The following is a 26,494-nucleotide window of genomic DNA, read 5'->3' on the forward strand; positions in this document are numbered from 1 at the left end:
TCACACACCAGAACCTGTGGGTTTCAAGAACTTCATTCCTCCGTGGATTACAGTAGGCTTCAATCTGTTGCAGAACTTTGTCTGGATCGTTTTTGTCATCTTGATTTGCCCATACAAACTGGTCATAAATGTCAATTACCTTCGGTCCTGCACAGTGTAAAATGATGCTGGTTCGAACTGTTTTGTCTTTGTTTTGGGAACCACTAGCGGTCAAATATATTTCTATCTGTCGCTTCCATCTCTTGAAGTTTTCACTTATGTTTCCTTCAGTAATATCTAAAGTCCCAGGTGGCTTTAACGAGTCCGCCATGTCGAACGAATCAAATCGGGACGAATGTTCAATTAAATGTGATCTATTTTCGCGACCTGGCTTGGTCAAATTTTCGGAGTTTCTTCAACTCTGTGCGTTTATCCAGCGAAAATCAACGTTGCAGACGTTATCAGGATATGCGTTCACCGCTGCCACCATGTTGATAGCATGCTTGTATCATCATAAGTGGTGATATCTTCAAAAGAATAGCTCGTAGACGAAAACACAAGTCACGTGTTTAATCAACACACACCAAGGTAACTCCTTCAAGACCACTACAGAATAGAGAGTAACAGTTGTCTTTCTTAGATCATATCAACACTTAGCTTTAACAATTTTAGTCATACCACTACAATGTCTGCCGTGTGGCAGTTTATAGTGATGTATAGCACTGAGGCATCATGCTGCAGACATGTAACATCAAGTCCCACCCAGTCACATTATCCTGACACCAGGCCGACCAGGCCAGGCCCGGCCCTAGGATGTGCGGGGCCCAAGGTAGCATGCGGGGCCCACGGCAGCGAAAGCGATGAGCGGGGCCCCAAGCAACAACAAAAAAATTGCATTGCGGAGTTGATTTCCTGAAAGCGCGGGGCCCATGGCGGTTGCCTCGTTTGCCAGTTCTAACACTAACCTTAGCCTAATGCTGCGGGCGATAAGAAATGATACTGGCTTTACTCCTCACCCCAACCCAGGATTCTGGCTTTGTGTCCTCCTCGGGGGAAAAAATAATCATGCAGATGCTGGTGCATACATTTTGTACATTACTAGCATCTCTTTATGCATTTTGTAGATGCGGTTATTCAGTTGTTTGTGCGTCAAACTTGTAATTCAGAATCGCGCGTTTGCCATCCGCCCAGGCCAGCCTGGGTCCTCTCCCGCGGTCTATTTTTGGGAAAGGGATTTAGCTCACATTTCCTTTGTAGGATATGGCCAATAATGTGTTACAATCGCGGTTAAACCTATTAAAAAAAAAAAAAAAAAAAAATCTTTCTGTCTCGCTGCCTTTATTTATTGGCTTGTAGCTCACTCAACCAAAAGCGAGGGTACCAAATGAAAAGATGTTTAGGAAATATGCGACTGTCGCACAATTTCGGAACATGTTTGTATTTTATCGTTCTACTAAAATATTACCTCAATTAGGACGAAATGGAAGGAATATCGCAGTTTGTTCGTGTGTCTATTCCACAATACTTCAGTAACCTGCCTGTCCCGGATTCTTTTGCTGGATTCGCAAGACTAACAGGTCAGAATGAGATTCGAATTCCATATCTACCTCAAATAATTGGTGACAATCTTTATAACATTTATTTCGATGATAGAGTCATCGATATCCCATCACACCTAAGGGTCACCGCAAAGAAGTGTAAATAATGGCAGGTGCGATGAAACGTACGCAAATACTAGATAAAAAAATTATTCAAGTTTATATTTAATGCACCCAATGTTCACAGCAACAAAAGACAATCTGAATTAGTATATTGAATGCAAATGTGAGGAAACAGTCTTTCGTAATTTAAAAAAGCGATTACTCAACTTTCTTGGGGAGGTGTCCTATGATATTTAGTGCTACACCCCGCCCCTCAAAATCGGGTCCCCCATTACGGTGAACCAAATATTCATGTTTTCATTTGTTAAAAATAAAGAATTAATTATATCTATTATTTTAGAATAAATAGTAAATGAGAAAAAGGAAAACAAAATATCCAGTTCGAATCAAATCCAAGGGGCTTTATACACAAAAATGGTCGGTCCCTAAGGAATAAGAAACAAACTACGACTTCTATAGGAACTAACTCTGACGATCATTTTTCAACTAGCGAGACATTTCGACCGTAAGAAAATTCCAAAAACATTTCGACCCTAAATCAGTTCAACACAGCCATGGACCAATTCGACCCTAATTCGTGCATTTTTAAAACAATAATTAGCACATTGCTAATGATCTTTCAGTTAATTATAATTAAAATCACTTTTATTGATGAATGAACGTTAATTTGAATGAAAAGAAATCAAACGTAATACACAATCACAGGCACTTGATTCTGTGGAAGCTAATGTGTACACTTACCATATATATGGTGAGTGTACACATTAGTTTCCACAGAATCAAGTGGCTGTGCAACAGTTGTATTAAAGAGCCGAAATGTTTTAAGACAAATAGAACATTTCTAATGGTCATTTCTACTAGTTATTTATTGATGCCTGCAATTAAAGACAGTACTGAGGTCTATGTATGTATTCTCAATGATGACAAGAATATCTAGTAGTAAGTACTGTATATTGAAATCTCTTTTGAACTATGACATTTAAATTGTCATATTATTAGCAAATGGAACAAATTACTCTTTAAATGTGCCACTTAATTTCATTCTTAACAATGCAGTCCACAGTTAATTGTGTAGCTGTATCTGTATACTTGTACGTATGATATATATGTTCTTTTATGTTTACAATGTTTTTAATTTATATCTATATTTTAATTTAGATGTATGGACTTAGTAGTCTGAAATAAAGAATTCTTATCTTATCTTAATCCTAGGTTATTGCTTTTGAAAATCTTAATCAAAACAAAGCACTAGGTCGGTGAAAAAGATGTCAATAGTTAATTATAATTAAAGTCACTTTAATTAAGTTAATGAATGCAAACTAATTTGAACCAAAAGAAAGAGGTATGAAAATCAAATGTTCCACACAATGACAATTTGCATAAAAGAGCCATTTTTTTATATCCCATACCAATTTTTTATCTCAAGCTTTAATGAAGTTATTTGATATGCTTGTGTAAATTTTGGATTAAATTATACTAAATCAAGTTTATATTGTAATATTTCAGTTGGATATATTTTGGTAAAATACTAATGGAATTGTGTTAATTGTACATTAACAAGGTATGAATGACAAACCATTAAATAACTTTGTTTCTTATACCTTACTTGTATACTGTTGCTAGGATATCTTTTTAACAGTTATATCGATTTGTTAAAATAAGTGATAGTAAAGGAACTACAACATTTTCTTTTCTTTTATATATCATAAAAGAATTTGTTCTTTAACCATTAACATTGTTGATTTATAGCTCCAGTTTAAATCCTCCCAATATGCATACAGCGACACATGCTTCTGCTTTGTGTAAAATATGAACAGCTGACCCAGTCATCTTCGTTACATCTGACTAATCCTGTTTATAGAACAGGGTCATTGACCATTTTGCAATATTATATGACCCACACATAAACACAGTAAATTAAGCTGTGGTCGAATTGTCTTGGGGTTGAATTATCCTTGGGGTCGAATTGTCCTTGGGGTTCAAATGTCAGAGCCATTGTTCAAACCTAATGATCTGAATGTTGATGAAATAATTTAAAAATATTATAAAGATATATTTCTGTCATAAATAATGTTAGTAGCTCAAAAAGAAAACTATAGTTCAGTAAAAATTAATAATTTGCATGTTACCTTGGGAACTGCATGCAGATATTTTGAGCTGAACTTGAATTGGTCTGTAGACTATACAATTTTAGATCAGATTTTTTTCTTCAAAGTAAGTTTTAATAATACCTTTTTAAGGCAGAGCTAGGAATGTAAAATTTCCATAAAATATTTCCTTTGCACTGCAAATGTAGCTGTTGATGAGGTTTTCACTTGCTGATAATTATGAATGAACACAATTTGTTTCATTGAATGCCAGGAACAAAGGGACTCACCCTGTACTTAATGAATCATATTTTTGATTTTTAACACCAGGGTCATAATTGACCAAAACCTATCATGATAGGCCGAAAGTTTCCAATTCTCTCAGCTGAAATTTTGGCATAAATTTGTCATCAGGCAGATAGCTTTGTAACTGAAATACATCTGCATAGTTGTGTCATCATAATATTTGTCCACTCAGCTAGTGTTATAACTGAAACACATTTTTCAGTTGTGTACATCACACTTGGCAACTGATAACTGATGGCATTTTAAGCTGGATTATACATGATGCCTTAAAAACACTACTTGTTTTGTCTAATTGTGTCTCAGCTGCAAATAAAATATTATGATTTAAGATGTACCTAATTTAATAGCTTCTCATGGGTCGGTGGTGCTATCCTGGGTTTTTCTGGGTTCTTCCTCCACCATTTGTACTGACCGCCATGTATAGCCTATCTTGTGCTGAAAAATGACGTTAAACCCTATAAAAGCAACAACAAGAACCTAATTTAATATCAGCAAAGTTATGTGTCTGGGCTGCATTGTTATTTATGTGCATATAATAGCAGTTACAATCCATGTTTAATTAATATGCAACTTGGATATTTAGTAGTGACAAATAAAGAGAATGAGAAAACTAATATGGATAGTGTTGTATCTACTGCAGCAGTTAAATCCAGAAGATGGTGATTACGAGAAGCTGCCTTTGATTTTTATTAGACGTTTTATGCAAGAACTAAAATGTTAGTGAAAAGAAAATAAGAAAATAATTCTTTTAATTTATTTTTAATAAAAAAATAAAGTAGCAGGTGAGGTATATAATTAATTTATATTGTGTGCTTAATTTTTGTCCACGATTGTAAATTGTAAACCATGTTTATGAAATTTAACTTTTATTCATGAGTGTGAGTTGTAAAAAAACTTGTTTATTTATGAGAAGTTCATTGTCGGGCTCGTTTACAGTTAGTTTTTCCAATGGAAAAATCTTCACATTCTAGTGTTTTATATGTCATTTGAAAATAAGTATAAGTAGGGATTTGATAAACAAATAACTCTGGAAATCCGTGATCCATGTTTGTATTTGTTTAGTTGACATATAATGCGAACTATTATTTCTTTAAAATATTTATTGTAATTACTAAAGTGCTCATTGACTTTTGGACTAGCACACTACTTTGGAATTATTGTGAACTCAATGAAATACATTCTGGATTGCGTTATTATATTACATCAGGACATTCAAGACTATTTGAATTCATTCTGGATATTGTATATTTTTGGATTCGTGACGGGACTTTTAGGATTACTTGGAATTTAATTCACTATACTGAGTCTTGAATTTTCACTGTTTTATAGAGAAACATATTGCTTATTGATTTTACTTAAAAGTGTTAGTTTCACTTTCTATGACATATTTTAAGACGAAGAGTCGTAACAGAAAAATTAGCGCCACGACTTCCATATACTGGTATCAAAAAAACGTTATCAGCTTTTTACCCTTTGTACTTTGAATCCTCTAACCCTCAAAATGCATCTCTGTTCATATTGTTTAATTTATCAGTGACATCTCGGTAATAATTGTGGTAAGTTTTCTGTTCATATTATTTAGCATAACACTGGTTGCTTTGTTGAGAAAATGCAATGTACATTGTCACTTTTCACCAATGTATGGTGCTGGTGGGGTAGGGAGAGGAAGACGGAAGCCTTTGTGAAACTTTGGTATTCCACTTGCGGGGAAAACCCATAATGTTTGACTTTGCCATAGCGAGTAAACAAAGATATTGATCAGTTACGCTTTTGCTAGTTGCAACGGGTAGTCGAAGACCTTGGCTAGATGGTATTCTGCGAGTTGACGCTGTAGTCGAAGACCTTTTCCATTGACCAGTTGTTGTTGTTGGGGAGGGGGGATTCCTGATACAGTTCCAATGCCCCCTAATGCAGCTGTTTTTGCAAACAATGAGCCACAGCTGCTAACAAGGCTGGAATGGCTCTTGCTAATGGAAATATTCCATTCTTTTGCATTTGCCACCTCAGATAATTTTAATGTTACTGGGGTGGGGGATTTTGTTTGTTTTTTGTGGGTTTTTTTTTTTCGTTTTCAGTTTGATTGCAACAGGCTGATTTTGGTCAGCCACACAATAAATTTCCGGTTAACTCGGCAGTCGATTCGTATCGCGGTCTATTTTTTTTCACATGCTGCTTTTGGCTAATGCAGACCTTAGCTTCGTGATAGGACATTATTATTTGCTAATGCAACAGGCTTAATTATGATGTTACGAGTTTCTATAAGCGTATCAAGGATCCTCGTTCGACCACCTGCACCCTCCAGCAAGAGTCATGTCAGAGAGGATCACAGCACATTTGTAATTGGGAATAGCGGGGTGACCTGCCAAATTAGTAACGTGCATGAAAGTACGCGACTAACGCATGCTGTTTAAACACCATGTATTCCTACTAAAAGTAATTAATCAAATCCGCGACCTTTCGTATATGAGGCGGACGCTCTAACAACTTAGTCCACCGGAGCAGTGGTATGAATCGTCGAGGTAGTCCGGACAATATCTGGTGTGATATTGTATTCAGATCCTCCAGGTCTTTGAGCCAGTTGAGAACTGTTCTCAGTGACGACCGTTAAATGTTGGCTATGTGTTGAAGATTCAGTCGAGATGACGGAACCGAGCATGGGCTCGTGTTCACGTGTGCAACTTTTAGAGTCCTCAACATTGATCGAGGCAGTATCATACGCGCCTGTGGGAAGTTCTACCATACCCCAAGTTTATGCACCGTCTGGCGACAACACCAGCCAAGTTATTCTCATCAAGATCCCCCCCCCCAAAAAAAAAAAACCACGGTCGGATATATTAGGCAAACTAATACACGCACCGTGACGCTAGTGCGATCTCAAGTGTGCAGCCTTCACATGCTGTGATTGGTGTGGAAAAAGTCAGAAAATCCTGGTTTTGTTGAGGACTTGGTAATCATCAAGATGGTGCTGTGGGTTTTATTTCCAAAAACACAACGCATCGCTGCATTTATTTCATGTGAAAGTATCAGAATTATTTGCGTCGTATAAATCATCGATGTACTCATTAAGTTTATGTGTTAACGTGCGAAATGTCTCAGGGTCCATGATGTCATTGGTGAGTAACCGCTGGTAAATCGACTTAGTCCCATTAATGAGTTCTGATGCGTTTTCCACGTGAGCTGATCCCACGAGTCTTTCCAGTTGATCCACGAAATCATGAGGGTCACAGAGTCCACCAAGGCCTTCTTTCTTTGGTATAATTATGTGGCTCGAGTCCGTTTTGCTATTGAAGATTCAAATTCGTGTGGGGTGCAGATGCTTGTAGCTCGCACGAGGGTTCAGGTTCGTATTTAAGCGAATATTAAATCATTTTCGGGTTGAGGTTCGCGTTTTGTATGTTTTCCCTTCTCTATTTTTGTCTCAATTCTGCAGTTATTTCTTTGCCTTTTTAATGTCTCCAGATTGTTATTATCAAGTACTTTGTTATAATATTTCCACGCCTAGTTAGCGGCATTTTTTTGTGTCTCCAGCAATCCCTTTAAATACCCTCTTGGGCCATGCGTTAAAAATCCTGATGGTTTTGTCAACACGAACTGTTGCCCGGGGGAAGGGGGTGGGTGTTATGTTTAAAGCAGCATAGATAGGATTTTCAGAGATCCACTGATGGACATCTTGATTAAAATATAGCTGTTGTGCTCATGCGTTAAAAATCCTGATGGTTTTGTCAACACGAACTGTTGCCCGGGGGAAGGGGGTGGGTGTTATGTTTAAAGCAGCATAGATAGGATTTTCAGAGATCCACTGATGGACATCTTGATTAAAATATAGCTGTTGTGCTCATGATTAATTCGTAGATGGGTGGTGGCAATTGTAATAGCTTTTCAGTTGCCACTTGAGCGTCAGCATCAAGTACACGGGTGCCGTTTGCGATCCCATAGTTCTCCAGTGTTCTGCAGTCTCCACTGTCAAACGTCCAGTAGTCTCCGCATTTGCCTTCGTGTTAATATCTTTGGTGCGTTTCGTTATTTTGCGAATTGGACTTGGTTTTTGTTCTGTTCTGTCAGCGATGACATCTGTTTCATGGTTTCTTTCGTGGTATTCTTAATATCCACAACACGTTTTGCAGTTTCACGCGTGGGTTTATCAGCAGTGCAAACATCTGTTCGAAGCCCTCCTTGAGATCTTCCCGTGTAGTTTGACTCGATTGTAACACATCTTTGACACGTTTGCGGCAGGCTATACATATTAACCAGTTCTGAGCCTTCGTTGGCAGCTTTACAGCATCGATTCCCACACTCTGCGGTGGTATCACAGACAGGTTTTGACTATACATATATCGTAATCGTTTAAACTATAGCATCCAAACTGGCTTGATATGAGCATGGTCCACCATGAATTGATACAGCTCTTGGGTGCCTAAGCAAACATTCTGAAACTCATTCCACGTGTAATCAACAACACATCAGGCCTAATGAATGTTTGCGTTACCATGTCCATCAGTGCTACAAATATTAACATGTTAGGGTTATCCCGAATCACTTTAATCATGTGCGAGTATCTTCATGTCACAAAGATCAAGTCTATTTTTGTGTCAGCCACGGCAAAATATTATATCGGGATTGTATTCGTGTTCAAACATAGCGTCATCAAACACAAGATTATTCTCACTTGATTTAAGGTCGCCAGTGGTAGAAGCTTCATTAGCACTGGAAAAGAAATCGGTGACGAAGATTTGTTTCTTGGTAACGACTGAAACGCTATCGTAAAATCTCCGAGTACATCGTAACACGATTGATCGTCCACTAATGGCACAATTATGTACAATCGATCCAACGATGACCGTCTGAAAATTATATTTAACAGTTGGGTTTTCCCTGGCCAATATCAATGCGCTAACCCAGTTTTAAAACTTGTCATCATGCTTGAGTAGTTTGGGTTTCGCCTGCAAGGAAAAGTTGATGGTGGTAAAAATATTTGAAATACAATCTATTGTATACAACAATGATGTCTTCATATTGTGAGCGATGCTGCATGAAAACTCGTACTGTAAATCCAGAGCGGGTTCAAAAACGTGATGGATGAGAAGCGATTACAGGAACTTGTGCTCGATATGGAGCAAGGAAGTTTACGAGTGTGGGCGGACGTGATAAACGCAAACGCGGGTTTAAAAAAAAAACAGCTATGGCGGTGGTAATGCCATTGCCGCGTTAGCGAAGCAACTCGTAACCCCATTTAGCAAATATCACGGTGAAAATGACATTCCTGGATACAAGTACTGTGGGCCAGGAACACCACTGGATTTACGACTGATTCTAACTCGTGTCGATGATGCATGTTACAGACATGATGTTGCTTATAAAGTATACAATGATATTACTGCATGCCAACGTGCCGATATAGATCTTATCCATTACTTACATACAATATATTTGACACATAGAGAAAGATTTGCCAAAGGATCATCAAAGGAGGTATGATGGCTAGGAATTCTCTATGTCGACAAAGTCCACACATTGGAGGTAAAGCACTCTAATAGAATAAACAAGCATGAATAAAAGATCGTAGTTTTCGATCGCACTTTATTCAAAATCAACCTTAGTCCGCGCAGTTATTCGAAACGCAAAGCTGCCGTTGAAAAGTTAGCGACCGCTGAAAAGGTCAAATTTTGCGATACATTGTGCAGATTTGAGTGATTATATTTTCATTTTTCATTGATAGATTATTGTCAGATTTGGCTGATAGAGATTCAACATCTAGTCAGCTTGACTATTACAGCTGTCTATATGGAGGGGTAATACCGCCATAATTATGTGCCTACATTTTCTGTTCTTCTTTGATGCATTATTGTGAATGGCTGCTTGCAAGTGCTACTTTCATAATTATATCCATGTATATTGTATTCTTCGTTGATGATCCATATGTCTGTGTGCCAGTGTACGAGGGGAGTAAGCAACAACTGCACACAAATACGTGACATTAAAACTACTATTTAATTTGTATAAATTCATATACATACAATTCACATTATTAACATTTCATTCAATAACGAGTGAGATCTCAATCCACCACTGAATTCAAGCTAGAGTATTACAAACCGTGTCAGGAGTTAAACGTTTACGAAAGTTTATCTCAAATTCTAGTGTTCACACTGACAGGGAATACAGTATCTACACCAGAGAGTCTAATAATAATTGTCTACACAGGACACGTGTATGTTCTCACACATAACAATTCTGGTTCGCACAGAACGAAATTATGCAAGCCAACACGAGGTTAAATAAGTGCACCCACGGGGAACAGTCACCTCTCCACACAGGACTTTATTATCTACCCTCACAGGATAGACATATGCATCCACACATGTAACACATTACATGTCCACACAGGACTGATTGATACCTCCTACTTGTTTGTCTAGTTCAGTATGGTGTAGTACAAGAGCTAGACTGTCCGGGTTTACACAATTGACATCCTGGTACCCTGATAACCAAGCTAGCAAGCCACCTACGAATAAATTATTTAGTTTAGCTAGGTGCAAACTCAGTCATAACGATCCCTACACTAATTCATAATATAATTAATGTGAATAATTCGTTTCAACTACATAGTCATACATTTCTGAATTGACAAATATGTACAATAAAAATCTGACATTACTCATGAATGACTTCAACTCACTATTGTTAATAGCAGTACATTAAAAAATATACTGCATTTGGTGTATCAGAGGTATGGAATATTCTACACGATAAACTTTATACAATCACTTATGTAACGATACCTCTTCAACGCTAGAACTATCGTAATGAAGGACTTCAAATTTGTTATATTACTGTATCGCTAAGTTCATAATTGGCATTTTTTAAATTTACAAACACAACATTATATAAACAATCGAAATTGGGATTAAACAACAACACAAACGCCGATAATTCTGTGCAGCTAGTTTTGCATTTACTGTATGCTTCTTTAGGCATAAAATGTTTTAAATAGCATTACGTCATTTACGTAACATCATAAATGATATGCATCATCATAACAATTATATATATATATGACAGGATCGAAAAGATACACAGTCTCTATAATGAAACCTGAATCAGTAAAATAATAAAATAGAGACAAACAGTCTAACATACAATTACATATTTTTAATAAAAGATATACAATATATACATTTTTTTAATTAACATTTTGCACACGATTTTATATAGTGACTTGGCAATAATTAAGGCAATTAAGATACAAAGTATCTAACTTATGCGTCTAATAACTTTCTTTTATGAGTCTATCCATGTCTCCATGCACAGTATTGGCATGAAAGAAAAATTGCGTAGAGAGTGATTATTGGTATTACCGTGTATTTATATATTATAGGAGATCTCTATAATTTTTATATGAAAGCGATGATTATTCATTCTCTTAGAAACTTGTTGAAGTGTTTGTCCAACATTTTTTATAGGTTATAAAATAAATCACAGTTGATACGCAGCTTTTGTTTTGTTGTGGGGTTTAACGCCATTTTTCAGCACAAGATAGGCTATACATGGCGGCCAGTATAAATGGTGGAGGAAGAACCATGGAAAACCCCAGAAAGAACCACCGACCCACGAGAAGCTACTGGCAAGCTTTCTCACATAACCATATTAGCCTAATCTGAGACTCGAACCCACGCAGACAGAGGTGAGATGGCAGTGATCCGTAACGGTGAGTGCTTTAGGCCACTCGGCCACTCTAGGCCCCGGTAAAAGAAGTCCTTTCTCTTATATTTGCACACTGAGAGCACCTATGTTTGTTATATTTAGATGACGAAAAATAGTGTTTTATTTTGTGTTTGTTTTGTTCTAATTAAAAAATCTTACAAATTCTTGAGTCCTGTATAAGCAAAAATTGGCTTATTTTTGTAAATTGTTTTTACGCTGTTTTTGTTTGATAAATTTAGGAGACTCCAATATTTATTTATTATACGGCCTATATTAGGTAATGAAGGATTATATTGTATTGTGAAAGGAATTATATTTTTCTTTACTGTACATTTTGCTGTGTTTCAAGCCTCATGTTGAATAAGATTATGGGCTTTGTTCAGCGCAGAATCAATTATATGTGTAGGATAATTTCTGTTTTGGAAATATGTTTTTTAATCATTCAACGAATATTGTAATTGACAATATCTGAATAATGCGTCGGTATCTTTTGGCCTGGCTATATGATATGCAGTTTTTACATGACATGGGATGACATGAAGAATATTCCACATATTGGTGGATATTAGTTTCCTTGATATGAATATTTGTAGAGATAGTGTTATCAGTATTTTTTATTACATTTACATCTAAAAATGAAACATGCCTACTAGATGCAGTATAAGTAAATTTAATTGTCGGGTGATCATGATTTAGGCGATCAATGATCTTTGAGTTCTTCTGAGTAATGGTTCCAGATCATAAAGATGGCATCTGAAAATCTAAACCAAACAAATGGATTAAACTTTTTGTTTTGAAGAATATCTTTTTCTAATTTACCCATGAAAAGGGAAGCCATATGACTACCCAATGGCGTACCCATTATTTGGATGTACTTTGTATTATTAAATTGGAACTAATTATTGTCCAAGACAATTTTTATTATTTTACAACTATATTCACTAGATAATGTGCTGTTGTTAGAATTGTTATCAAGAAAATATTTTACATGTTTCAATACCATCTTTATATGGAATGTTGGTATATAGTGATGTTACATCCAATGATACCAGGATTGAGATATCAGATAGCTGTTGAATAAACTTCAACTTTTCAATGAAATCAAGTAGTATCTTTAATTTATGAAGGAAGTCATTTCATTAAAGTTTGTAAAACGCTATCAATAAATGTGGATAGGTTTTCAGTATATGAATTATAACCTGATATGATTGGTCGCCCTGGATAATTTAAAGGTAAATTATGGTCATGATTTTTTATGACTTTTGGGTAATATGTAGAATTGAGGTGTGCGTATTTTAAGAGGGAAAGTATCAAATTCCTCATATACGGAATTAATGTTGAAATTTTTTATTTAATTTCCATTGACGGGTTTTCGTTAATATGTTTGTAGCATTGTTTATCATTTAGTTGACGTTTAACTTCTTTAACATCATCTTCTTGATTCACAATTACACCCGTGTTTGATTTATCAGCCTTTTTAATCACAATGCTGTCGTCATTCATTATATTATATTAAGACTTAACTTCGTTCTTTGAAATTTTACTATAATGTTGCTTTTGATGATTCCCATGTAATATCTTTTTTGTGATCGCGTCAATATAAAAATCTAAATAGGAATCACTTCCACTAGGTGGTGTAAAAGATGATTTAATTTTGTTGAATTAATGCATTTTTTAGAATGAAATGAATCCGAAATATCTTCCGAAAAAAGATCACTGAACTAAGAAAAACAGATGGAAAATGTTAGAGATGAGCTGAAGAAAAAACTTGATGGATATAGCCTTTTCAGTTTTAATCAAGAAGTATATAAAAAAAAAACAGAATCAACGAAAAATATACTTTTGAAGCAGAATGAAAAACTGAACAATTTACGAAAGAGTAAAGAAAAAAGTTAACAAGTTGAAAAAACGGGAGAACAGTATATAATCAATAAAGAACCGAAAAGTAGCATCAGAAAAGCAACAAATCATCACAACAACAGAGTAAGGAACGGCAAGAAAGGAAGTACTCACAGGCCCGGTCCTAGAGCAAGGCGAACGAGGCAACCGCCTTGGGTCCCGCGCTTTCAGGAAATCATCTTCGCAATGCCTTTTTATGCTTGTGGCCCCGCGTTCATCGCTTGCTGGCTTGGGCCCCGCACATCATAGGGCCGGGCCTGAGTATTCAAAACCCGAAGAAACTACGGCAAGGAACAGTAATACACATACAGTACCTCCCAAAACATCAGTAAACCAAAGAGTCAGCATAAATAGGAATTTTGTACATTAAAACAAGATCAACATCTTGAACAACAGCAGCGAAAACACTTGAGTCCGCAGGGCTCAACAAAGAAGACAAACGCAGAAGCCGTAAAACTGGGGGAATCAGAAACAGTGAACTGAGAAAGACATTGATAAACCTGGTAAATATTTTACAAGAACTAATAGAAAAGACGTCACCAGATAAAAGAATAGGAGTTCCATAGATTCAAAAGTAGAAGATATTGGGATGGGAAAACCGCGGGAGAAAACCGCGAAGAAAACAAATTAAGAGAGGTAAAGAAACCGTGTTAAACCTCTCACGTAGATTAACTGATAATCACTGTATACACATAAGCAAAGGGCTAAAATCTTGTACCAAACCGAATTATCACAATAAAATTAAATTAGCTGAAGAAATTGTTAATTTGTCTAGAGGCATACAATTTATTTAATGATAAAATATACAACAGTTTGGAGGGTAAATCAGATTCTTTTCATTCTACAAAAATGGGTTATTTCAACACAAATAGATATTGTGCATGGATACATGAATAGACTCATAAAAGAAAGTTATTGGATTTACAAGTTAGACATTTTGTATCCTAATGGCCCTAATACCAAGGTACTATATACAATTTTATGAAATGTTAATTAAAAAATTGATATGTTGTATATCTTTTTTAAAAATATAATTGTATGTATGATTGTTTGTCTCTATTTTATTATTTTACTGATTAATTTACTCTTTTTTTTTACCACTATGAAGAATCAAGAAATGTCACGTGTTTGTAACATTAGACATTCGAATATAAAGGTCATATAAAGGTAATTAATACTCTTGGTTGTATTAGAGGATACAGTTACTTAGATACCGGGGACCCCGAGTGGCCGAGTGGTCACGAATCATTGCCATCACACCTCTGTCTGCGTGGGTTCGAGTCTCGGGTTCGGCCAATGTGGGTATGTGAGAAAGCTTGCCAGTAGCTTCCCGTGGGTCGGTGGTTCTTTCCGGTTTTTTCCGGGTTCTTACACCACTATTTATACTGGCCGCCATGTATAGCCTATCATGTGCTGAAAATGGCGTTAAACCCTATAACAACAACTTATATACCGTAAAACCTCGAAATCCATATATATTTTTACTCCCACAAATCTGTCGTAATATGAAGTAATTTCTTATTAATATTACAAGTAACTTTTGATTGTAATTTTGTGCTGATTCTTGTAAACAGTACGCTCAAGAAATGTCATAAATCCCTGACACGTAGGAGTAAGAAAGTTATTATTTATTCCTTTAACATACATTATTTTCACTCGCAAGAAATGAAATATGAACAATATTATGACTATTCCTTGTAGGGCAAGGCATTTTAAATCTTGATAAGAAATACAGTTAATAATTTTATGATAAATTAATTGACTCCAACCGGGCAGTCTCCAGAAACTAAATTTTAATGGTAAAGTGCTACACGTGCAAGATTGGTTACGCATGTATGTCATTTTCTGTATGCGTAACTTTTGTCCATTAGTTTCGGTTAGCAGTAGACGGTTTAGTGGTGAGGGCAATCGGAATATTGTCTGCTTTTTCCGTCGTATTCTAAGAAAAAGCTATTCGACGCGCATCGGATAGACTAGAAGGTATTGAATGCAAGGCAGAAATAACCGGTACATTATTCGCGTTGAAAGATGCCAACCAGTAAGTAGTATTTTTTTAAACGCTTCATAAAGCTATGAATACTACAATTGTTTATAGGTCTGTTGTAAAGTTAAATATCTAATTTTGTGACATAACGCTTGTCTACAAAAGCTGTTTGTATACTATTACGTTTTGTACAAGTGACGGTATTTGTACACTTCTGCAGATCATACTGAGCATAGATATAATCTTGACTTGGCAACAGTATCACCGCTCTTGCAAACATGTAAGTCGTGTAACATTCAAAATTGAATACAGCGGATGATAGGGGATGGTGTTAAATCAGCAGATTTCAATCAACGGTTTAATTAGAAGAAGAAAAATCAACTGGTCATGTTCTAATTATTGGCCCAAGTCCATCGACCCCAATGACATTGATCTTCAGTATGCCTGTCGTCAAAAGTTGTCTTTTTTCATAGCATAGTGGCACAGGTACATGTATTAAAAAATGTTGCATTATGATGAAGAATTATAATTTATTATTTGGAACCAAGGAAATATGTATATTAAAATGATGAGTAATGATACGAAATTTACAAGATTAATTATGTTGCAGTTGTTTACTGTAATTAGTTACCCAAACCAGGGTGGTCGAACAATTTCAATACCATGGGTCGTATGGACTAAAACTGTAAATTTCGTGGGCCATTCATGATAATTATTTCAGTATTTTTATTTACACTATAATTATGGAACTGACATTTTGTATGAACAAAAGCTACAACAAAATTACTTGTGAGCTTTTATTTGGATTACTAATCTAAATCATAACAAAAGTTCACTCACAAGGACACTTTCAATATCATTTGAGTGTACAAAATGAAAGTGTGTTCTTCAGAATGAGGTTGGAGTTTTAGCCTTGATCTGAAGCATACTTCCAAGAATTGCTGACAAATCTAAACAATTGCCCAGAGAACACATACAAATGGGGTGTTATTTTAAAAACTTCATTTTGGGGGAATGAGGTACATCATTATTTATATAAAAATTTGCAATAATAAATGAGTCTATAAATTGACATGAATGTATCCATCTGAATACGACAGTAATGTATGAGTCTTACGCCAGCAGCTGGTGAATAAGGGGAAATGTCAGTTCTTTTTATTTATATTAATAACTTAAGTTTTATAAACCCAGATTTTTATGAAAGCAGAGGAATGAATATATAGTCATGGCCAGTTTGTAAAAATGTTTTTTTCTCATTGTTTTGCTTCACTTCCAATCTTGGTGGAAAATGAGATGTGACTGAAACTAACACTTTTAATCAGTTTTGTGCTTGGGTGCCATTAAACTCCCCACTCACTCAATGTGGTCAAAATAAGCCTATTGTGAGATGACACTCAAGTGTGCAATTGATCTATAATCATGTGATACTGTCAAGTTCCATCTGGTAATGTCTTAAAAAAGCCTTTGATTATAATACATTTTTCTATCCTTATTTTATGTTATGAACAGTTTCACATCAAAAGGCAAGAGATCAGTTTTCATTCCAATCATGTACAGTGCCCAAAATAATTAAATAAAAAAGCATGGTAACATCATTTATTAAAAAAAAATGTTATTTGTTCCAGTGGCAGGAAAAAAATGAAGAGAAAAAAAAGAATTTTTAAATGTCATATCATGCACATAACACTTTATGGTTGAAATCTTGTTTTTCAAAATTAAAAATTGTAACAAAAATATTTAAAAAGTAAAGAGAAGAAAAAATGGATATTTTTATTTGTTCTGTCCACACATTACAGAAGTCATCCAGAACTAGTCAATATTGCACCAGAGCTGTTTCACCAGTGCATTGACCTGTTGCAGTGAAGCAAAATGAGTAATTGCTATTGTGGGTCACTGGTCTGTGTTTTTTGCCAAGCTCTTCCCGAGTTCTTCCTCCAGCAAATATACTGGCCACCATGTATAGCCTATCATGTGATGAAAAATGGTGTTAAACCTCACCAACGAAACCAAACTAAGTGATCAGATAAGAAATTCTTAAACAATGATACTGTGTGCACAACAAGCTGTAAATAGGTTGCCCTGTTCTTGTAATTTTAAGCGTTTAAAGCCAACAGTGGGTAGGTTCTTTGATATGTGTTATTAATAATATCAAATGTGGTTTGTGATGGCTTTGGAGTCTTTGATTAAAAGTCAGTTGACCTTTGGTAGAGGTGAGGCAAAGGAGAGAAACCAAGCAAAAAATTATTTCAAATCACAACAGTTGAGTAAGTATTTTGAATATTTAAGGGTGGCTTGCATCTTTTTTGAGTCCATTCATGTCAAAATGCCTGAACACGCACTCTCATCCATTGCTAAAAACAAGATTGAGAAATATTACCAGAATTAGGCAATGCATGGAAATGATTGTTTATGTGTGCGGGAAAGTAGTATATGTCCAGAGTTAATATTGTGTGTTTATATAAGAAATGTTATTGCCAGCCGTTTGTAGACACAATCACATAAAAGCAGTTATGGATCCTCTGAAAACAAACACACTCACTCTGAAGGCCTAGTTTGGGACTCGATCAAAAGCAGATCAAGTTCAAGTGTCCATCTTTGCTAGTCAAGGTTCCAATATTTTAACCTTATTCAACAACTTGGCTGATTGATCAGATATTTCAGTGCTTCAGGTCTGTGAATTTCATAGGATGTGTTTGCTGGCCACTGCATCCAGCCATAATCAAGTTGCCCTACATGATTGAGACAAGGGGATTGGACTCATAAATATGCAATTTTCCACTACCTGTCCCTGTTCATACAAATATATCCTGTACCTCAAATACACCTATTTTGGATTCTCCCTGTTGCACTGATGTTAAACTTACAAAGCATCATTTTGAAGTCAGTTGCTTCCAACATTTTTGGCCCATGTACAATGCACCACTGTCAGATGCTATTGGTTAGTTGGCATTACTTACTAATTGAGACATCTTTTGACTTCCAAGAGATGTCACATGGACAAAGCACTGAAATATCTGATCGATCCACCATGGTGTAAATATGGTTAAGGTAACATATCAGAACCTTGGCTAGCAAAGATGATAAAGTGGCACATGCACAGACAGTATATCAGAGCACAATTTATCATCTTTGCAAATCATTGTACATTGCTGGTTAAAGTTATGTTTCCAGTCTTGAAGATTGCACAGAAATTTTCATGCCAGTATAGAAAGACAACACATATCACTCAGGTCATAGCCCCCACTACCAGAACAGAAAAGTCGAAAACTTGTATGAGTGAGAAGTTCATTGTTACTGTTAGTGTCTTAATTAGAGAGTACATGTTTTGGCAATTAATTAGAGAGTACATGTCTCTTAAAACACATACAATTTATGTTGATAAACATCTGCAGGTTTAGAAGCCATTATGCTGGTACAATTTTTGAAATCCACTGATTTTATGTCCATGTTCTGTCACATGTATGGTATGTGCAAAATCACCCTGTCATTGATTTTCAATAAAATAATGAACGACAATGATTAAATTCATTAAAATATTTGGAATTTGTGAACCAACTTAGCATATCTTCATGCAAACGTTAGCCAAGCCATTCACAAAGTGTAGTAGCTCAGTTGGTAGAGCATTGGACCTGTAATCCAGGAGTTGCAGGTTTGATACTCATTCAGAACAGGGAGTGGGTCTGTTGCCTCAGTGTATCTATGGAACAGGCCTTAGCTCCCATTTCCTCTGCATGAGATAGCCAATAATGTGTTAAAAGTAATGTTAAAAACAACAAAGTCAAAGAGCAAGATGCCTTGGAAAATTCTTTATGGATATATAATAGTTGATTGAAATGGGAATTGGTTCCTAAAGTGCATATTATAATTTGCAAGTAAATCCAGGCCTTCTGATGCTTGTTCACTTATTTGAAGATGTCTGCTCTTCAGTTTTATAAAATTACCACTCCAATGACCAAAGTGGTTAGAGCGTCTGCCTCAGATGTAGGAGATCACGAGTTTGAATCACAGTTGAGTCATACAAAAAGCTTATAAAAATGGTACTAGCAGCTGCCTGGTTTGACGCCCAGCATTAAGAGGTTAGCGTTAGGACTGGTTAACCTGGTGACAGGATAATTTGACTGGATGAGACATGATACCACATAACTGCAGCATGATGCTCCAGTGCTGAACGTCACTATAAACAGCTAAACTGCAGACATCACAGCAATATGACTAAAAAAATTTTAAAGCTATGTTAAAGATCCAAATCATCCACCCACCCTGCACACGGTCTAAAATAGACATTTTATAAACTTAATGTGAAGCTACTTTTAAAATATTCTTTCTCCCACATAATTAACACCAACCTGATAGATTTGTCTGTCAGTATGTATGAACATTGTGAAAGCCACAATTCCTGCATGATGTTGTCTCTGTTAAAATTAGGGACAGTTTATAAAAAATTTATTTGAATTAAAACCCAACATTATGCCACAGTAAACAATATGGTCACTTTCTGATACTGTACAAGGCATTAGGACATGGGAATTGGTCACCAGACTAAGGGAGATAATGGCTTTTATGGCCAGATCTTATGCTACTGGTTTTGCAGGAAGTGCAGGAGTACACTAACCTGTTAGGGGAGCCAATGGCATAGCCTGGGAAAGGGGTAGAGAGATTAAGCCTCGTGTGTTTGGCTGCCTTCATGAAAAGAACCTCTGAGTAAAGATAAGATTATACCTAAATTTCTTGCACAGGAAGCTTCTGTTTGGGCAGAAACCAGGCAATGCACAGGGAGTGGTGCAACATTGCAGGCAAACCTGCTTGCTGATGTCACATCACAAGCCTGATTCTATTATAATAATATTTTCAAGCCTAAATGGTAACTTTAAAGACCACCAAGATAATGAAAGTTTGATGTCAGAATCAACAAATGAGACTCGTTTTACTACTTGAGGTATACAGCTGCTGCAAAAGGTCAGTGTGACTAAAAGGAGAAAATTGGTTTCTGCACAAAAACATTAGTTTTACATCACATACCTGAATGAAAATTTTGGTGACTTGCACTTGGGTTAAGGATGAAGCCTGCCAGTTTTGGGGTTCAGAGGTACTGATCAAGGTTACTGTTTGAAAGAAGAAAAATAGTTTCTACAAAATAACCAGTTCAGTATCACCATGGTTTGTATGGACTTAATGATCATCTAAGATGTGGAGTAGCCTTGACAACCCCTTAAATATTCAAAAAGTTTCTTACTTGATAAGTACCTGAATTTGAAAAAAAAACCTGAAATAGTGCTAAAAAGTTTTGAATTTATCAGAGGAAATGCAGTAAATTTAAACTGTATGAAAGCTATCACTTTTTAAAGTCAGAATTTTTGTTATATACATTGTTTACAAAAATAATGAACAAGTAAAATGGGAGAAAACTTAATGGATCATAAAACATATGGTAGTGGTTGTTAGCAGATAGAGTAATGTGTCTTTGTTGTAGCGGTATATTTATGTATTACATGTATTACTTTTGTGCCAGTTTATGCAATGAGAAATGATGAAACATTTGGAGAAAGTTCTGTTTCCATAAGAAATATACTCATTTAAAACTTAGAGTTTTGCTGAAAGGGCCTTGACTCTGAAAAAAAGTTGCCATGGCTATACAACAAAATTAAAGGTTGAGTTCATTTTAGCTCAAAGAAAAATGAGGTTTACATTATTAACTTTCATTCTAAAGTAATTTCCTAAACCAAATATGAGGATGGCTTGCACTTAAGGCAATAAAGAAACCTACAGATTCTGGGGTCTTAAGGTCTGCGGTCATTGTCATGTCATACAATATATAACAAAATAATAGTTTTAGCACATTAAGTTTAGCATGCATCAAATGAAGATAATTAAACATGAGTCGGGTGTATAATTTGACATTCACTGTACTTTTGTTTTTCTTCACAGGAACAGAATGGTTGACTTTGCTACCTCTTGTTGGGACTGTGTCATTGCTGATATATGTCACAGTTCAAGCATTCAAAGCCAAGCCTGTCCCTGAGGACACGAAAGTGAACCGAAAAATCCAGAAAGAATCCTCAAAAGTTGTCAATATGGTTGATATTGAAGACCTTGGAGATAAAGTATCATACTGTCGATGTTGGAGATCCAAGAAGGTAGCTTTATCAACACGGCACTATTATGAGATAACATGGAGTTTAGTGAAACTATAGACAGAAGATAATAATAAATCATATTTTTATTTGCTATGTTTCGACCTGTATCTGCTCTCCCTCAGCCCCCTTCCCTTCTTAGATGCTGTTGTCTGGATGCAAATGTTTCATTATCAATTATTCTCATGAAATATCACACCCACTGTTATGGTGGCCTAGTGATTAGAGCATCCACCTCAGATTTGGCAAGTTGCCGGTTCAAACCCCAACCGAGTCATACCAAAGACTTATAAAAATGGTACGGTACTAACAGCTACCTCAACTGGTGCTCAGCATTAAGGGGTTAGTGTTAGGACTGGTCAGCCTGGTGTTAGGATAATGTGACTGGGTGGGACATGATGCTACGTGCCTGCTGCATGATGCTCCAGTGCTAGACATCACTATAAACTACCACACTGCAGACATTGTAGTGATATAACTGAAAAATTGTTAAAGCTAAGTTAAAAATCCAAGTCACACACACACACACAAATATTGCACCAGATATGATCACCTTTCAGTTAGTATAGGTACTGTATGTACTCGCTCATATGTTGTGTCTGACTGCCAGCAACAAAGGTCCATATCTGCTGTAGCATAATGTGCCTGCTGATCAGGGTCTATGTGTTTGTTCTGCTGATTACTCCTAACAAACTGCACAGACCCAGATATGCTGGTACATTTTGCTGCAGCAGACCTGGGTCTCGGCAGTTTGCAGTTGGACTCACAAGCGAGTATATATGGTAACAAGCTCTTCCTCAGGGGATTACATCTAGAATTAGGAAGCTTTGTTTTCATTTGCACTAGATTTTTGAAAAAACATTCCAGATATAATCAAACTCAATTCAGGTTCACAAGGAAGATGACTGATGGACATCATGCTCCTGAAAGCGAGCTGTGTCATGTAAGCATGAAATTATCAGAGGACACTTGATTCTTCATATGTGTGCATCTGTCTGATTGGTCATAAATGAAATAATGCCAATCAGACATCCAGTTTAGCCACCACAGTGGCCATCTTGAAATTCTTGTTAACTGCTACTCCTCGTGAATGTGCCTTTAAAATGTGGTTTGCACTAAAAACTTCTTAATGAGATCTAGTTGGATCTAAATGAAAATGGTGCCAGTCCTACATCCAACAGGGCTGCAATGACAGCAGTCTTGAAAATCTTGATCACTACTCTTTCTGGATGGATGGTGATAATTGGTATGCAGTTTTCACTAAACGACTTCTAATGATGTAAGGTTAGTCAGTAATGAAAATGTGCATATGAGGTCTGATGTAGATACCATATGGGGTAATTAGAAAGTATTGCTATCAGTCAGATATATTAGAGATTGTTTTGACACTCAGCATTTAAAAGAGAAGAAATGGTCTTATCTTAGGTTCCTTGAAAGTCTTTTCAGAAAGAAGAGCACCACTCCTGATTTGAATATTTGATTGCAGCTTAACTTCTGCATATTTCTAATAAATCTATAGAGATTCCTACAAATTTTAGTACTATTATTCTTTATACATAATTTTATTCCCAACTTACTGTTACCATAAGCATTTCCATGCTGAGATTTCTTGATGCTGTACTGTTTTGTCAGTCATAGCAAGGGAAATAACTTAGAAATAAAGTATTTGCTATTGAAAAGGAAATGACTCTATATTATAGTAGCCATTAGAACTCGTACATTTGTCAGTTTTGTATGTTTAGTTCGCCCTTTGAGGAAACTTGTTGATCTATGTGTTTATGTCAGAAGTTTACCCGAAGTCATTAGGAAACTTGGAAACTCTACATTGAGGTTGGGATGCTTAGAATATGGGTGGGGGGTAATTCTTGAGTTGTGGAAGTTAAGAGTTCTGGATTCCTAATCTAGAAATTTTGTTGAGAGTAATGCAACAAATGTGCAGACACATTGTTAGATGGACAAGTTGAATCAGACTGAACACATTTATCCATGAAAGTACATCTAACAAAAGCTTACCCTGGTATATTAAAACTGAGCTCCTAAATTAGTGTTGATCAATCAAAACTATTGATATTGAGAGGATTCATTCAGAGGTCTGTTATAAAGAACATTGTCTGCAGAGGAAATTGTCAACACAAAATTAGTGGTCAAGGAATAGATTATTTTGTATCTTTATGAATTGATATTTTTGAATATTTATAAAAATAACTTTTTTTAGGAATGAAGTATTTCATTGTCATCATGTACAACTGATATGAGCCAACAATACATTCACAGTGAGCAACATTGGCCTCTGGATCAAATCATACCATCAACAACTGGTTCAGTGATATTTGGACACTGGTGCATTGGCACCAATTTTATAAATTTTTGTCCACCCTATGGTTGTGCAGGGATGTGCAGTGGCATGACATTGATCCAATTTTAGTTATGTCACCTTATAATACGTGCACCTATTTAGAAAAGGGAATTTTTGAACAATACAATTTAATTGCTAAAATCCTTCTGCAGTATTAAATTTAATATTATCATCCCTTTTCAGTTCCCATTATGTGATGGCAGCCATACTAAACACAATGAAGAAACAGGGGATAATGTTGGACCACTTGTTCTGAAGAGAAAAGGAGCAGCATAATGAATCCAGCTAGAACTTTCTCTTGAATAAGATTGATCTTGATGCAACAAAGAAAGAATAGTTATGCAAATACTTGTATTTACTTGCACATGAATGTAATCTGAATGTATGTTGCTTGGGTTGACGCAGCCCAGTTTTTCATAGATTTGATGAATGTTCAACATGGATTAGGATCATGCTTTACTTGAGAGAGGCTAAACTGAAGATTTAACAAGTTCCATCAGACTGTTAAGAATGTGAGATGCTAAAACTAATTTGTAATGTGTCGTTTGCAATGAATTAGGTTTATGTTATTTTTAATCAGTAGGATCCACAAGTGTTTGCTAAGGGATAAGAGATTTAACTTCCAGAAGACTGGGTTTATTTTGTAAGGATTTTTTAAAATTAAGGCCGACTATTATTCTGATTAAAGTTTTATTCTGTTGTATTTCAGTTTTTTTTAAATAATTTTTTAAATTTGTACCCGCTTTCACCATGATGTTTTCTTGCAAGGTCCACATTTAAACATTCATGGATGACAATGCTTTGTTTAAATACTCTTGGGTGATACAGCTTTGGTTAAACACTCATGGATGACAAGGCTTTGGTTAAACACTCATGGATGATAAGGCTTTGTTTAAACACTCATGGATGATAAGGCTTTGGTTAAACACTCATGGTCCATGAAGTTTTGTTTTAGATAACCCTTAATCCCTTACAACCATGTTAAATATCAGCAAAGCTAATAAACATGACAATAATTCAGCTTTGTTTCCGAAACCTATAATTTACAGATCAAAGTTAATGTTCTCAAACTGCTGTGTTAATTTTCATCAAGCTTGGGATAACTTAATTGAGATTGTTATATAAATTAACAAGGGTGATACAGCTTTAGTTAAACACTCATGGGTGATACAGCTTTAGTTAAACACTCATTGATGACAAGGCTTTGGTTAAACACTCATGGATGACAAGGCTTTGGTTAAACACTCATGGATGACAAGGCTTTAGTTAAACACTTATGGATGATAAGGCTTTGGTTAAACACTCATGGTCCATGAAGTTTTGTTTTAGATAACCCTCAATCCCTTACAACCATGTTAAATATCAGCAAAGCTAATAAACATGACAATAATTCAGCTTTGTTTCCGAAACCTATAATTTACAGATCAAAGTTAACGTTCTCAAACTGCTGTGTTAATTTTCATCAAGCTTGGGATAACTTAATTGAGATTGTTATATAAATTAACAAGTAGTATACATTTCACTGGTGTTTAATTCCTCACACACACACACACCCCACTTGTATATGTATTTATTGTACTTTTAAACATCCTCGCCATCACATAGTTCAATAAATAATGCAGTCAGTCATTGGGAATCCCAAATATTGTGATAAAGCAGGTTTCCTCTGTATATACATTTTTGATTTTAATGGTAAATCAGTCTTGAATGACATGAGTTTTTTAAAACTAATCTGTACAAGTTAGATATGTCAAGCAAAATGCAGGTATTCTATTGTTATTTTGGGTTTCTGACATTGTAAAAGATTAAAGTATAGAATTCTTAACTAGTTTTTATTAACATAATGCATTTTATGAATCAGGGATTGCAGCAATTACTTTTTCAATATTTCATGCTGTAGTTACCATAAAGTAGTAAATATGATGGATTGTTGATGATCCATTTTTAAACAAAGACTAACAGAAACCTGGCTTGATGAATGGATAGACTGAAAGATTAGATTAATAACTTCTAAATTATTCCACAATAGTTAAATTTAATTTGTGTGGTTCTTGTCAGCTTCAATTAAAGCTGGCTTCTCAGCTTTCATTGAAACTGGAATAGGTTTTCACTAAGAGACACACAGTCTTTTGTTATTCTTTCAATTAACTAAGTTACATTGTTAATGCTGCTTCAAAGGTGAGCACTCAATTTGAGCAAGATGTTGCCTACAGCTTGTACAGATTTATGGTCTGACAACAAGGAGGATTGAGGCTGGTGAACTAAATCCTATAGTGATCATCATAACCAGGGGGATTGAGGATGGAGTAAATCTGTTGTAGGGTTTAATGCCATTTTTCAGCACAGGATAGGCTATACATGGCGGCCAGTATAACTGGTGAAGGAAAAAC

General features: G+C 35.7%; 1 protein-coding gene and 1 long non-coding RNA gene across 3 annotated transcripts in view; one reads left to right on the forward strand and one right to left on the reverse strand.

The window, feature by feature from the left end:
* LOC149803494 (uncharacterized) overlaps nt 1-26,494 on the reverse strand; it is a 51,297-nt gene that overhangs the window by 9,075 nt on the left and 15,728 nt on the right. The window contains exons 3-4 of the long non-coding RNA XR_016420225.1: nt 20,637-20,719; nt 4,369-4,468 (exon numbers count right to left, since the gene is read on the reverse strand). This is a non-coding gene — a long non-coding RNA (uncharacterized LOC149803494). The remainder of the gene's footprint in view (nt 1-4,368; nt 4,469-20,636; nt 20,720-26,494) is intronic.
* On the forward strand, nt 1,403-24,807 carry LOC149803495 (CDGSH iron-sulfur domain-containing protein 2 homolog B-like). 2 transcript variants are annotated; one of them, XM_089953225.1, is made up of 3 exons: nt 1,403-1,556; nt 21,543-21,751; nt 24,288-24,807. In XM_089953225.1, the coding sequence occupies exons 1-3, from the start codon at nt 1,460-1,462 to the stop codon at nt 24,378-24,380; spliced, it is 399 nt and encodes a 132-aa protein (XP_089809351.1). In that variant the 5' UTR covers nt 1,403-1,459; the 3' UTR covers nt 24,381-24,807. The 2 variants fall into 2 exon arrangements, with proteins under 2 accessions (XP_089809351.1, XP_089809352.1); XM_089953226.1 differs by lacking the exon at nt 1,403-1,556 and adding an exon at nt 15,528-15,671.

Source organism: Sinohyriopsis cumingii, chromosome 3, assembly GCF_028554795.1.
Source record: "Sinohyriopsis cumingii isolate HCF-2022 chromosome 3, ASM2855479v2, whole genome shotgun sequence".
Classification (NCBI taxonomy): Eukaryota; Metazoa; Mollusca; class Bivalvia; order Unionida; family Unionidae; genus Sinohyriopsis; species Sinohyriopsis cumingii.

Coding starts and splice junctions, on each gene's coding strand:
- LOC149803495 (XM_089953225.1), top strand. CDS start 1,460: ATGGAAGGAATATCGCAGTTTGTTCGTGTGTCTATTCCACAATACTTC. Junction 1,557..21,542: donor TGGATTCGCAAGACTAACAG/GTCAGAATGAGA, acceptor TTTTCTTCACAG/GAACAGAATGGTTGACTTTG. Junction 21,752..24,287: donor GATGTTGGAGATCCAAGAAG/GTAGCTTTATCA, acceptor ATCCCTTTTCAG/TTCCCATTATGTGATGGCAG.